The sequence below is a fragment of the Lithobates pipiens genome, unplaced genomic scaffold (genome assembly GCF_037356315.1).
Source record: "Lithobates pipiens isolate NorthernLeopardFrog02 unplaced genomic scaffold, aLitPip1_a1.2 Scaffold_18, whole genome shotgun sequence".
Classification (NCBI taxonomy): domain Eukaryota; kingdom Metazoa; phylum Chordata; class Amphibia; order Anura; family Ranidae; genus Lithobates; species Lithobates pipiens.
The window spans coordinates 30,830,304-30,843,519 of NW_027507758.1; the positions used below are offsets into that span (position 1 = coordinate 30,830,304).

General features: G+C 42.0%; 1 protein-coding gene across 8 annotated transcripts in view; it reads left to right on the top strand.

Moving 5' to 3' along the window:
* The window catches only part of CCDC88A (coiled-coil and HOOK domain protein 88A), a 325,195-nt gene that overhangs the window by 268,296 nt on the left and 43,683 nt on the right, over positions 1 to 13,216 (top strand). For 5 of the 8 annotated variants that reach the window (XM_077485516.1, XM_077485514.1, XM_077485515.1 and 2 more), the window contains 3 exons: positions 1,349 to 1,552; positions 7,402 to 7,473; positions 10,496 to 10,576. In XM_077485516.1, the coding sequence (XP_077341642.1) occupies positions 1,349 to 1,552; positions 7,402 to 7,473; positions 10,496 to 10,576 (357 nt within the window). The remainder of the gene's footprint in view (positions 1 to 1,348; positions 1,553 to 7,401; positions 7,474 to 10,495; positions 10,577 to 13,216) is intronic. The other 3 variants (XM_077485518.1, XM_077485517.1, XM_077485521.1) reach the window with 3 other exon arrangements.

Sequence of the window (13,216 nt, forward strand, 5' to 3'; positions counted from 1 at the left end):
GCCATTGCTTTAAATACGTTACACAAAAACTAAACTGGATAATGATTAACGATAAACCTGTCATGTACCTTCAACAATACCCAGTCGAAGTTTGATGGGACCTGGAAGCCTTGGCTGCACTACCTGGAGAGAGTCTAGTGCAACCTGGGGATCTTGGTAACATCTTTTCTATTTCAGTCCTTTCTCTCTAAACCTTCCATCTGTCTCCCCCTTGCCCTACCACCTTCTTTCTTCCTTTGGACGACAAAGCAAAATTTCTAATTGATGGTAAATAGTTTTCGTTTCGGGCACCTGGTGCAAGTAAGACAGCGGGCAAGAATGTCAAATAAGAGAGCTGACCTCAGTAGAACCTTCTATTTTCTCTAGTGTTCTGGCAATTGTTGAGCTGTAACAAGGAGGTGCCAATCTGCTCTGTGTCATCCACCAAAAATGAGGTTGTTGCAAAACTAAATGGGTGACACATTGCAGCTGGGTATAGGCAACCTCCAGATTGGGAACTACCACTTGGGATTGAATATTTTGTCAGTAATATTTCTCCTGAGGAAGCCAAAGTTGGCGAAACATGTCAATAAAAACATGCAGCTGCCAATGAGGAGAGATAATGAAACTTATGCTGTAAAAAAAAAAAAAATTGTAATATTATAAAATTGATATATATTTGTTTAATTTGTTTTGTATATGGCACCTAAAAACTCCCGCTATCTTTGGTTAATGCAATTTTGTTACTAGGGAATCACGTGGGGTTGATTTACTAAAACTGGAGCACTCAGAATCTGGTGCAGCTGTGCATGGTAGCCAATCAGCTTCTATCTTCAGCTTCTTCAGTTAAGCTTTGACAATAAAATCTGGAAGCTGATTGGTTTCTATGCAGAGCTGCACCAGACTTTGCACCCTCCAATTTTAGTAAATCTATCCTTGTGTCTCCTAGTCGACTCAAGGGTCGATCCTGGGTCCATCCTAGAAAATGGCTGCCAGCGTAGTGTGTAGACAACAGGTGCACTTTAACCGTTCGCTAAACTGCTTATTTTACCATTTCATACCATTCGGTCATTCTTAAGCAACATAACTTGTTGACAAGCTATGCTGCTCATCGCTGCTGCAGTAGCATGGTGGGGATATGCTAAAGGCTTTCTGGGTAATGTACAAATTGCACATTTTGCTGTACATGTCCACTTGCTTTCATCATTGCCCACTGAATGCATGTCGTAACTGAAATGGCTTTGTGAACTTTGGTAGCTGTTGTGACCTGCGGCTTTATAATGCTTGTGTGGCTGTCTAGAGAACCAAAGCTGGCTTAGAGATTGCTCACGGTATCATGCTGATTCATTTGCTTTCATTTGCATCCCAGCCATGAATGACCTGGTCCAGTCCATGGTCCTGGCAGGTGGACAGTGGACAGGTAGTGCTGAAAATCTGGAGGGTCCCGATGAAATTCCCACAGGCAAAAGGAGGAAAGATTTGGGAACTATGGCCTTCTCCACAACTGCCATCAACTTTTCAACAGTCAACCAAGCTTCGAGCTTCAGAACCAAGCAGATACCTAAGAGTAAAGGTATAAGCAGTGCGATTTGTATGTGAATGTGCTCTGTTTGTTGGTACTTTATAGGATTTAGGTTATTTTATGAATGCGCTAATCTGTTTCTAACCCACTAATGCACCTTATGCAAAACTACTGGAGTGCTAACAATTTACTATTGCTTCCACTACATCTCTTCTAACAGAATTGCACCCAGAATAAAACAGACATAATTCCCTTCTCAGTAAAATGGTGGAACTATTGTGGTGGTATAGTTTTAACTGCGCCTATGCATGGCTTGTTGCATTCAGTAGTAGAGGAGGCTCAAAACTTCCAAGAAACTCTACATTGTACACATGGAGGCTTATAGTTGTGGCTGTGTGCTGACCATTGGGCTCAACGTAACCTCCAATAGTTCTGAAATGTATGTATTAAAGCTTTTGATATTAAGACCCCTTTCACACTTGAGACATTTTTCAATCGCTTTAGCGCTAAAAGTAGCGCCTGTAAAGCGCCTGAAAAAAGCCTCAGCTGGCAGGGTGTCAGAAAAAGTCCAGCAGGCAGCTTCTTTGCAGCACTATAAGAGCGGTGAATACACTGCTCCTATAGTGCCTCTCCCCATTGAAATGAATGGGCAGCGCCACCGCACCGCTGGCAAACCGCCGCGCTGTTTTGCAAGCGGTTTTACCCCTTTTTCGGCCGCTAGTGGGGCGACGCTAAAGCGGCCAAAATAGTGCCGATTTACCGCCGGTGCCTGGCACTGGCAGTGTGAAAGCATTCTAAAGTACTATTAAACCCTCAGTGTTTTTTCAACTGAACACATTGAGCACAATAAAATTAACATTCCTCATTAGGCTCTTTGTTAAAATTCTGATCCCAGCACTTATGCTTTTGGCTCCTGCTCTCCCAGTGCTGATTCCCTGAACTTCCAGTCTTCACAGGAAAGAGTTAAAGGAGAAGTCAGGCCAAAGCTCTTTTGGCTCTATTTCTCCTGTGAGTCAAAGGAGTATACTTAGTTTTGCACTCTTCAAAACTCATCTGCTGTCAGCTGGTCCAGACTCTGGAAAGATCCCAACCGGCAGCTGGCTAAGCCTCTCAGTGCTCTGCTGAGGGCCTGAGCCAGTCGCTCCAGTGAGCGCTGGAGGGGCAAAGCGGAGAGCTGGTGACTGACAGCCTGCTCACTGAAGAAGAGAACTGAGTGATCAGTGGTCTTTTAAACACTCAGTTCTCTGTGTAGAGGTGGCGGGGGGGGGGGGGGGGGGACAAATGTAGCAGGATCGATGCTGCATTAACCTAGGTGAATATGTTTTTTTTTTTTTCCAACACTTTTACCAGTGGACAGTGCAGTCCGGAGCCAATCTTTTGTCCCGGAGGAGGTAGAGGAGTAGGCCATTCTAGGCTACAGGCTGTGTGTTTCTATTGATGCACACAATATAGGTAGACACAGTCCCTGCATTCAAATGCAGCTCCATAGGATGCTGCAAGAGAGAGGGGTCTGGAGCATAGGCAAGGATTTAAAGATAAAGGACCTGCATACTTTGGTAAGTGATTAAAGCAGCTGTTGAAAGTGCTTAAAAAGACTGAGGGTTTAATATCACTGAGAAGGGGCTGGAACCAAATAATGACAGTACTGGCTTCTAAAAAAAAAAAAAAAAATTCTGGATGGATGGAGGCCTGCTACTGAACCAAATTCAGACTGTTGCCATTCACCTTTATTGGTCATACCTTAGTTGGTGGGAATGGGTATTATCTGAGCTATAGTGGTTTCCATACATAAAATTCCACCATTTGAGAGGAAGTTGTGTTCTGCTGGAAGTTCTCTCCTGAAGCCCAATCAAAGTATCAGCTATAAATATGCAGTCAGATGCACTTTCTACTAACAACCTTAATTTTGAAAGCCTTAAACCTGGGTTCACCCTGCTGCCGCTCTGAATCCGACATCCCTGCGTGACCTCATCGAGGCTTGCATACGACTTATTTAACAGACGTCAATGTGAGTGGTATTGAAGTTGCACCCAAAGCAGTGCAGGAACCTTTTTCTAAGTTGTAGTGACTTGAGTCGCATCGATTTAGAATGGTTCCATTGCCGTTATTAGGGCGCGACTTGCGATACGACTCTGAACTCTCATGTCGCGGCAATGTGAACCGGGGCTGACTCTACTTACCAGATATTGCTGCTTTAAAGGAAGCTTGAATAGGACTGTGCAGTTCACACTGAGGCACCAGAGCCATACATGAAGTAAATTTCAGCAGATGAACCGGTTAAAATTGTAGCCGTAGGTGGACCTGATGGTACCCTCCCATCAGACACCCGTTAAAGGATAAGGCCAACTTTGGGAACATGTTACGTATTCCACCCGTTTTTTTAAGGTGGAACATGTAACATGTTCCTACTGCTGCAGCCTCTTCCCGACCCACCACCTTTAGTGACAGTGATCTGGGGATCTTCTCCCCAAACTCGCTGTCGCAATTGAAAAAAAAAAAAAAAAAACATGATCATGCAGGCCAGAATTAAATGGAAGAACTACAAGTACCCACAGCCTTTGCAGCTGTCGGCTTGTAGCTCTTAATGAACTACCAGGGCGCTGTTCAGCACTCTAGATAGTTCATAGTTTCTTCCTGTTATTGTGTAACTTACCTGCCCACACTGACAGTCTACAGGAGTCCTGTATTGCACCCGTTATTTACTGATCGTGGGTGTAATGCTTTGCAGGCTCCTAGTAATAAAAAATAAATGCACATTTTTTTACTTGCTAAAAAGATATGCATTTATTATTATTTTTTTTTTTTTTACAAAGGTGAATTTATCCTTTAATCTAAAAATCAGATCCAGTCTCTTTGTGGGTGCCGATTGTCAGTATACAATAGAAATTTCTCCATTAACGCTGTTTAGCTTGGATGCGGAAATAGAGCGATTTTTTTTCCAGTCAGTGCCTGGTCATCAATTGGCCCTCGGTAACAGACCTATTTAGACACACCCCCTCTCGTTCTCTGACATACAAGACACTTTTGCTAAGGGGTGTGGCTGCTACTCAGCTCTGACAGTACAGGTCACTGTCATCTAAGGGCAGAAAGCATAATTTTCACAAATAGAAACATATATTTTAAGGCATTTTCTAGCAATAATCAGTTCCAGATCAAAATATATGATAGTACAGCGCTATAAAGAGATAAAAAGAAGTAGATCAAACGGGCTTTAATTTTTTAACTCAGAATTTTATTTAAAATATTTACTATTTTTACCTATTTTTATTTTTTTTAAATCCCACACTTGCATCTTTGAGCAAAGTCATCAAAGCAATGCATAAAAAAATATATTACTGCAATGACAAAGGCTCACAGTGTGCTCTGAATCCCCCTTTCCAATTTTGTTGTCTGACTTCTCAGCAGATCTAACAATTAATGAGAAGGTGGCATTTGTGTTTACTGTGATTTCTCTCAGAGCAGCTGTTTCCCAGCATGCCGTACAGACGCCTTATGTCTGCCCGAATGTCTGGCACTATTCATATGCTCCACAGCTATATAATATCAAATTATTTTTTTCTTTTATTGAGATGGTGAGGAGAGTAGTTCTAATGACGGGTATGCAGAACAGTAACATTTTGCTTCTAGTCAAGTCCACATGTAGATTTTACAGTTGATAATAAGATTTAGACACTGATAACACTATGAAGGTAAATTTATAAAAAACAAAAATGTTTAAAGTGCTTGTTAAAAGGGTAAACCCTTCCAAACAACTTGGACCTATAGGTAAGCCTAGATTAAGGCTTACCTGTAGGTCCAAGCAATATCTCCTAAACCTATATGGTTTAGGAGATATTTGCCCGAAAATGGGCACCGCTGTCTACGGCGCATGCGCGCAGGCGCACTAAATGCGGCAAATCCAAGAATGGATTTGCCAAATTTGTCGACTCCCGTGCGCATGCGCGGGAGTGACGTCATCGCGGCTTCGCCGTATGACAGCAACGGAGCTGCGAGGCGCGACTCCCGTGCGCATGCGCGGGAGTGACGTCATCGCGGTTGCGCCGCTGTCATTGGTCAGAGCTGCGAGACGCCACCAGCAAGATGGACGCGGCGGACTACAGGGATCAGCGGCGACTTCGCTGGCTCCTGTGTCAGGTAAGTGACACATAATGAGCTACTATGCGATGCATAGTAGTCCATTATGCTTTACCTTTGCAGGGAAAAAAAGAGGACGTAAACCCATCAGGGTTTACTTCCTCTTTAAGCCACTGTAACCTGTATACACCATCAGCACTGCCTCCTATTGTAGTATCCCCCTCTGTGTGTGATTTATAAAAATGCTGCAAATACCTAATTTCACTGCCGAGATTGCTATCACATGACTGTCCAGCTTTCTCCTTTCCTCCTGTGAGAGATGCAGTGGGCAGGGCTAAGAGTCCCCTGCTGATGTCATTCTGGAGGGGAGGAGGATAGAGCTGGCTGGTCATGTGATCGCAATCTCAGCTCTTAAATGGAGTTTCACCCCAAAAAAAAAATTCATGACTGTTCCAAAAACAGTTTTTTTTTTAAATTTGTAAAAAAAAAAATGTTTTACTCACCTCTAAATGGCTGTTGCTAGGAGGTCCCTCATAATCTGCCTCCTTCAGTGCCTGGGCTTGTGACATCACTTCCCCTCGGTGCAGGAAGGGCTCAGTTCTGCCCCCGTCCTCTTGTCAATCATAAGGGACATGTGACAGGTCCCAGATGATTGCGCGGCCAATCACAATGCACCGCTCACGCATGCGCAGTGGGTGCCCGGCTGTGCCCACAGTTACAATGCTGGTGCCGCCGAACGGAGGGGGAGACGAGCGGGGCTTTGATCCCCTGCATCGCTGGACCCTGGGACAGGTAAGTGTCAGATTATTAAAAGTCAGCAGCTGCAGTATTTATAGCTGTTGATTTTTAATTTTTAATTTTTTTTTAAATGGCAACACCATTTTAAATGAGGTATTTACAGCATTTATATTCATAATTATAAATTATATATAATATAATAATATATATATATAATATATAATTCATTCGCAGAGGGTGACACTGCAATAGGAGTGCTGATGGTTTATGGTTTATACAGGTTAGTGTTATGAGAACAGCAGGAGGGGCGGCGCACGCACACACACACACGCACACGCGCACACGCACACGCACACACACACGCGCACGCACACGCACACGCACACACACACACACACACACACACACACACACGGAGGGGGGAGGAGGACACAGGAGCAGAGAGGAGAGCAGATTGCAGGCTCCTGATGACAGAAGCACATAAACTGACCATGGTGTCAGGGCTCAGCAGCCATGATACACTGTGGTCAGTTTACAGAGGGGTGAAGAATAACTGGCAGGATCGGCCAGGTATTATAGGGGGCCAAATGACACAGGACAAGCAATGTGTCATATAACATGCTTTAAAGGAGCAGGATCCATTTTTGTCTTTTGTTAACAAACGCTTCTGGCAAGATCTGGCATTCGCCCAGCCGAAACAAATTTTCCCTGTATTATGTCTAATACGATTATTTCCTAGAATCAGCTCCATCTAGTGTAAATAATGTGGTATTTTCCTGAAATACCTCAATCTGTAAAATACTGCATTGTGGCCACTAGATGGGGCTGATGATCATAAGAAACAATCATATTAGACAAAACACAGGGCAAATGCTTGTGAGATTCAACCAGTGAATGTTATTTATAAATAGACCCCTATGATTTTCACATGATCAGGATCTAAACCATACCTGCAAATATTTGAATGGATTGGATTAACCTGACTTTCAGATGTTGCAGTTTTTTGGTGCAAAGTTCACATTTTGAGGACGATGCCACGTCTCTTATCTTATCATTGAGTTTAATGCCACTCTTTTTTTTTTTTGCAGATGGCGCTTCATATGAAGATGTCAGCAGGCATGGTGCAAGTGATGATTCTTATAGTGGTTCCACCGTTCCTGGTAAATATCCACCTAAGGGCTTGTCAAGGATAATGAAAACGACGGTCACTCACTGGCCATGCTTGACACAGCTAAGCTGCTTTTCTATTGCATTGAACATGCTCCACAATTCCAGTGTGCTCAGCTGTTCGGGTTTTCAATGATGGCTCATATTTGGAATGTTAAGGTTTATTAGTCTTCCAGTTATTGTTCACCAATTGACCACAAAAAATACATAAATTAAACCTATGCTCCATGTTCATCTTTTAAAAGTCATGCCTAAGTCCAGATACCTAAAGATCCCTGCTTTTACCTTTGTTGGTCAGCAAAGCCCCTCTCTGATGCAATTTTTTATTTTTTTTACTTTTACTGGGGCTTGGACTTGCCAACGACCCTTTCTTTTTTCTTTTTTCCAACTATTGTGGTGCGTACTCATACACAAAACCTGGCGGGGACTGGGGTACCTGTGGTTCACCCAACCCAAACTAGGTGCATCCCATTCTTTAGGGGACCTGCCACAGCAAAGTCCATCCAAGTACTAGGTGAGGCTCCCCAGAGGCGAAGCCTATGGAAGGGGGGAACCTGACCATAAGGCCACGTGCCCTTCTCCCAAGACTTTCAGGACAAGCCCAAGGACCTGCACCTTACTATTTGCGAATGAGTAAAGTGCATAAGGCCAGGCAAAAAGTGCAAAATAAATAAGTGCTTAGAGTGCCAATGTGCATGACAAAGTACCTGCTAACTGCTATTCTACTGTCTGATGAGAATACCTCCATGGCCACCAAGGGTACACTCATTGAACAGGGGATGACTATTGTTGGCGCTTACTTAGAAAATCAGGGAAAATAAAGCCTATGTAACAAAGTGAAAATAAGTCAGAGAAAACTATTTTGGATACTAAAGGTAATAGCCAGTAGTGTATTTAGGTTTTGTGCTGCCTTAGGCCTGACTAAACTTGTGCGCCTCCTAATTTAAATGACCTACCCCTTCCTGTCAAGACCACACCCCTTGCTATTTAAGAGTCACCCTGAAATTTTCGAGTGGGGACACTAGTTCTGAGGGCCTGGTGGGGGCTGCAATGGATTCCCTTAATTTGCATAGATTTCCTCTCACTTCCTGTTTGGCTATGGGGCAGGAAGTGAAGGGAAATTTCTGCAATGGGACAGGAATGGATAAAAAAAATAAACTAACGGGAGTTATCCTCCCTTGCTCTTTCCAAAAAAAGTGTTGCCTATAGTTCTACTTGAAGCACAAATTTATGATAATTTTATGGAGAGGACTAAGAAGATATAACCATGCCAATGGTGCAGCAGAAAACATATAGCACAGTGAGGAAGGTTTGTGGTTCAGGATGATCAGACAGTCAAAATTAGAAGTGGGAGAAGAAAATGCCTCAGCATCAGTGTTTCAGCCGGAGTAAATAAATTACATAGCATACATGGTCATTGGAAGGAGGAATAGTGCTCAGCCATTGTTATTAGTTGGAGGAATAGTGTCCCATCATTGGTATTAGTTGGAGGAATAGTGCCCCATAATTGGTGTAAGTGGGGGGGGAATAGTTTCCCATCGTTGGTGTCAGTGGGAGGAATACTGCCCCATCATTGGTATTAGTAGGAGGAATAGTGCCCCATCATTGGTGTAAGTGGGAGGAATAGTGTCCCATCATTGGTATTGAAGGAGTAGTGCCCCATCGTTGGTGTCAGTGGGAGGAATAGTGCCCCATCATTGGTATTAATGTGAGGAACAGTCCCCCATTGTTGGTTTCAGGGGGAGAAACAATGGCCCATCATTGAAATAGTGTTCAATTGTTTATAGCCATAGGAGGGATTATGTCCCATTGTTGGTGTCATTGGCTAGAATAGCACCCCATCGTTGGTGTCAGTGGGAGAAATAATGCCATATTATTGTTATTACTGGGGGGAATAGTGCCCCAAGGGCCAAAAAATACATGCAAAGGGCAGCATCTGACCTGCGGGCCACAGTTTGAAGACCACTTGGCTATAGATATGCTTATCAAGGGAAGTCAGCCCGATGTGCAGATCTGCACCTGGTTAGACGAGGGGGCGCTTTGGGGCTAATATCTGTGCCACATTGTAGTGCAGATAATTGTTTATAAGGCACAGAAAATTCAACATTCCTGTCACCTATTGCAATTTGTAAATTTGTGGTGCGCAATGTTGCAACTCCTTTTTAACAAAGGCGCACTATGTTGAGTCAAAAAAATGTAAACACAATAGTTTATTGGGCCCGCTGTGTTTTTTTTTTTTTGGGGGGGGTTTTTGGTTTTGCCTCTGCCTGGCTGTTCTAGGAAGTGAGACCCCATAAACATTTTTTTTATGCCTTAAGAGGTCAAAATTTGTCATTTATTTTTCCAGGCAAACTCTCCCATCTATATACAAAAATGGTGGTGTTTACAAAGCAGCAGCCTTAGCCAGGATCTGGTCCCCCTATTAATGCAGAGCTATGGAGGCTTATTGTGGGCCTTTATAACTTTAATGAATCTCGTATACCTTGGTCTATAACTCCACCAATTATATCAGAGCGTGGGGAAGTGGGTGGTTTGGGGGGATTCCTTAGTATCAGTTGGGGTTCGGCTGAATCTTCTATTCCCCTTTGTGGTCAGCCCTTTTAATATTTTTTTCCATTACTGGTCATTGACTGGCCTTCAAAATCATGGAGCACAACATTTTGATGTGTCTTATAAACCAATTGGGGAAAAAAAAGTCACGTGTAATTTTAGGAATTTTTGTTTTATTGTGGACGTGTCCCATTGTCGGTGTTCTTCTTGCATTACTCTGGTTTGATTGTACCAGTCCACCTTGCCATGTATTTCTCTCCCTTTCTTTTTGTTGTTACAGCACTTTTCCATTTATAACTGTCATGGCCGCTCTGGCTTTGTGTCTGTGCTTTGGCATAGATGGGCATGCTGAGTTTGAAAATGAATGTATGCATGACTCTGCACTCTGGGCATTTGTGGATCAGAATCTAGCCATGTTGTCACCTGCTAAATGTTTGTCACCGTTGTCTCCAATCTCTCATCCAGCTCCCAGACCAGCCAGCCTTGATAGTGGCAGGACATCCCTTAGTAATAGTAATAATAATGCTTCACTCCATGAAGTGACAGGTATGCTGTAGACATTTTGTATTATTATTTTTTGTGCCATATTTATTGATGTCAACCATTTCCCTCTTTAGGTTCATTTTAATTGTCTCTAAACCCAAGACCCCAAAATGTAACATATTGAAGATTAGTTCTTGGTGTTGTGGCTGCAATTCTTTTCTTCTACGGTAAAACCTTGGATTGCGAGCATAATGCGTTCCAGAAGCATGCTTATAATCCAAAGGACCCGTATATCAAAGCAAATTTCCCCATAAGAAATAAAGGAAACTCAGATGATTCGTTCCACAACCATTTATTCATAAATCCTTCAGTTTATAGTCCATATAAAAACATTATAGCAATGTGACCTGGTTGTGTAACCATAAAATGTCCATCCACAAATGGAAACCTCCACAAGGGGATTAGAAGCAAAATCCAGCAGGAGCTCCAGAGTATAAAAGAGAAGAGAGGCACCTCTAAGTGTAGCAATATGTTGCTCAATCTTGTACCTTCATTAAATGTAACCATTTTGTTACACTTCAAGTTGCCTCGCTTCTCTTGTATACTCAGTTGTGACCCTACTTGTATATCATTGACAAAAGTAGTAGAAAAAATAGAAAATATTTATTAACATAACATGGATAAAAAATATTTCACGTGACCATGGATACAATGGAATATACACAGAAAATGCAAAGGGAAATGATACAACTTCCTTAACCCAGCGACGTTTCAGAGATGAAATGTCTTCTTCATCAGGGGTCTTCACAAGGTGTATAGTATCTATGAGATTTACATGTAGACTAGTCAGCCATAATTAAACCCTAACAAGTATTTATTAAATCCTATACAAATACTAGGGGTATTACAACACTTGCATCATAATCACTTTGCATGTACATTTGAGCATCCGCAGTAGTTAAAAGCTGTTAGTTGAATTTTACAAAAAGAGGGGGGGGGGGGGGCCAGGAAATGTGAGGGGGTGAGCATCCCCTAATCACACCCAACAAATCCTCTGAAGTCTGGAGAACCAGACAGACAACAGAATAACATTTGCACTGAGGCCCAGCAGGTAAAAAGGGAAGGGAAAACAAAAAACATAATGAATGTAAATGTTTCTGCATCTGAAAACCCCTGATGAAGGAGACATTTCATCTCTGAAATGTTGTTGGGTTAAGGAAGTTGTATCATTTCTCTTTGCATTTTCTGTATATATTCCATTGTATCCATGGTCATGTGAAATATTTTTTATCCATGTTATGTTAATAAATATTTTCTATTTTTTCTACTACTTTTGTCAATGTGGTAGTTCCTTCAAAGTCCCACCCTTAGGGGGTCTCTCTCTTTCCATGTTATATTTGGGATGTGCCACACCCCTTTGAGTATTACCCTTTTCTACTTGTATGTCAAGACATCGCTTGTATATCAAGTAAAACACTTTAAAAAAAAATGTTGTTTTGTCTTGCAAAATGCTCTACAATCGAGGTTTTACTGTACTTTGTTTGTTACTTGGTATTCTGCTAAATTAGGAATCTCCAAACTATGACCCTCCAGCTGTTTGCAAAACTACAAGTCCCATGAGGTATTGTAAAACTCTGACATTCAGAGACATGACTAGGCATGATGGGAATTGTAGTTCCTGAACAACTGGAGGGCCATAGTTTGGAGACCCCTGCTAAATAACACACTTTCTGTCCCTTGGTGGCTACCTCACTCCTCCACTGTATCTATGGAGGGAGCCATGGTTGTCACCCTAGGTGGCTCTCCTGATATGGACTACAAACATGTCTGTATCTCTTCATCTCTATTATATGGAGGGCAGGAAACTAGGTCGTTTACAGAAGAATGCTAGGAAGGAAGATAGTCTTCAGTGCAGCTCACAAAAAATGACACGGACACTGTGTCTCTGTCATGATGAATAGGTATTCTCCGTATTCTCTCAAAATGTTCTTAGCTTGAAAAAAAAAAAAGAAAACTAAATCAGCCAGCACATCTAAGGACTGTAAGCTGCAATATATTTCATTTTGTTATTGGGTTTAGTTTAGTTCTTCTTTATTAGTGCTGTACAAAGAACTCTGATCATTAGTTGAATTCTGATGGGTTGCTGCACATCTCTGCATTTTGTACCCCAAAATCATCTGTTTTTTACTGAGTTTTTTGCCATTTGTGTGCATCTGTGTTTTGTTGTGGAAGTATGTAGTCTACCATTTAATGACTTTTATTTTAAAAACACTAGTTGCCTGTCATACAGATTCTTTGGGTTCTGATTCAGGACAGGTATAAAGCTCAGGAATTCATTGGCTGCATCTGAGCCAACAAATATTAACCACTTGAAGACCGGGCATTTTCTGGCACCACTTGTTTCCATGTGAAAATCTTTTTTTTTTTTGACTAGAAATTAGTTAGAACCCCAAAACATATATTTTTTAAAGCAGAGGCCCTAGAAAATGGTGGCTTTTTATTTTTTTTATTTTTTTTGCACAGCTTTCTTTTGGGAAAAAAAATACACATTTTTTAAAAATCTGAGTGCTAGAAAAGCACAATACATAACCCAATGTTTTTGTAAAATATAAAAGATGAGTTTGTGCCAAATAAATTGGTGCCAAACCTGTAATGCTTTAACCACTTAAGGACCGCCTCACGCCGATATATGTCGGCAGAATG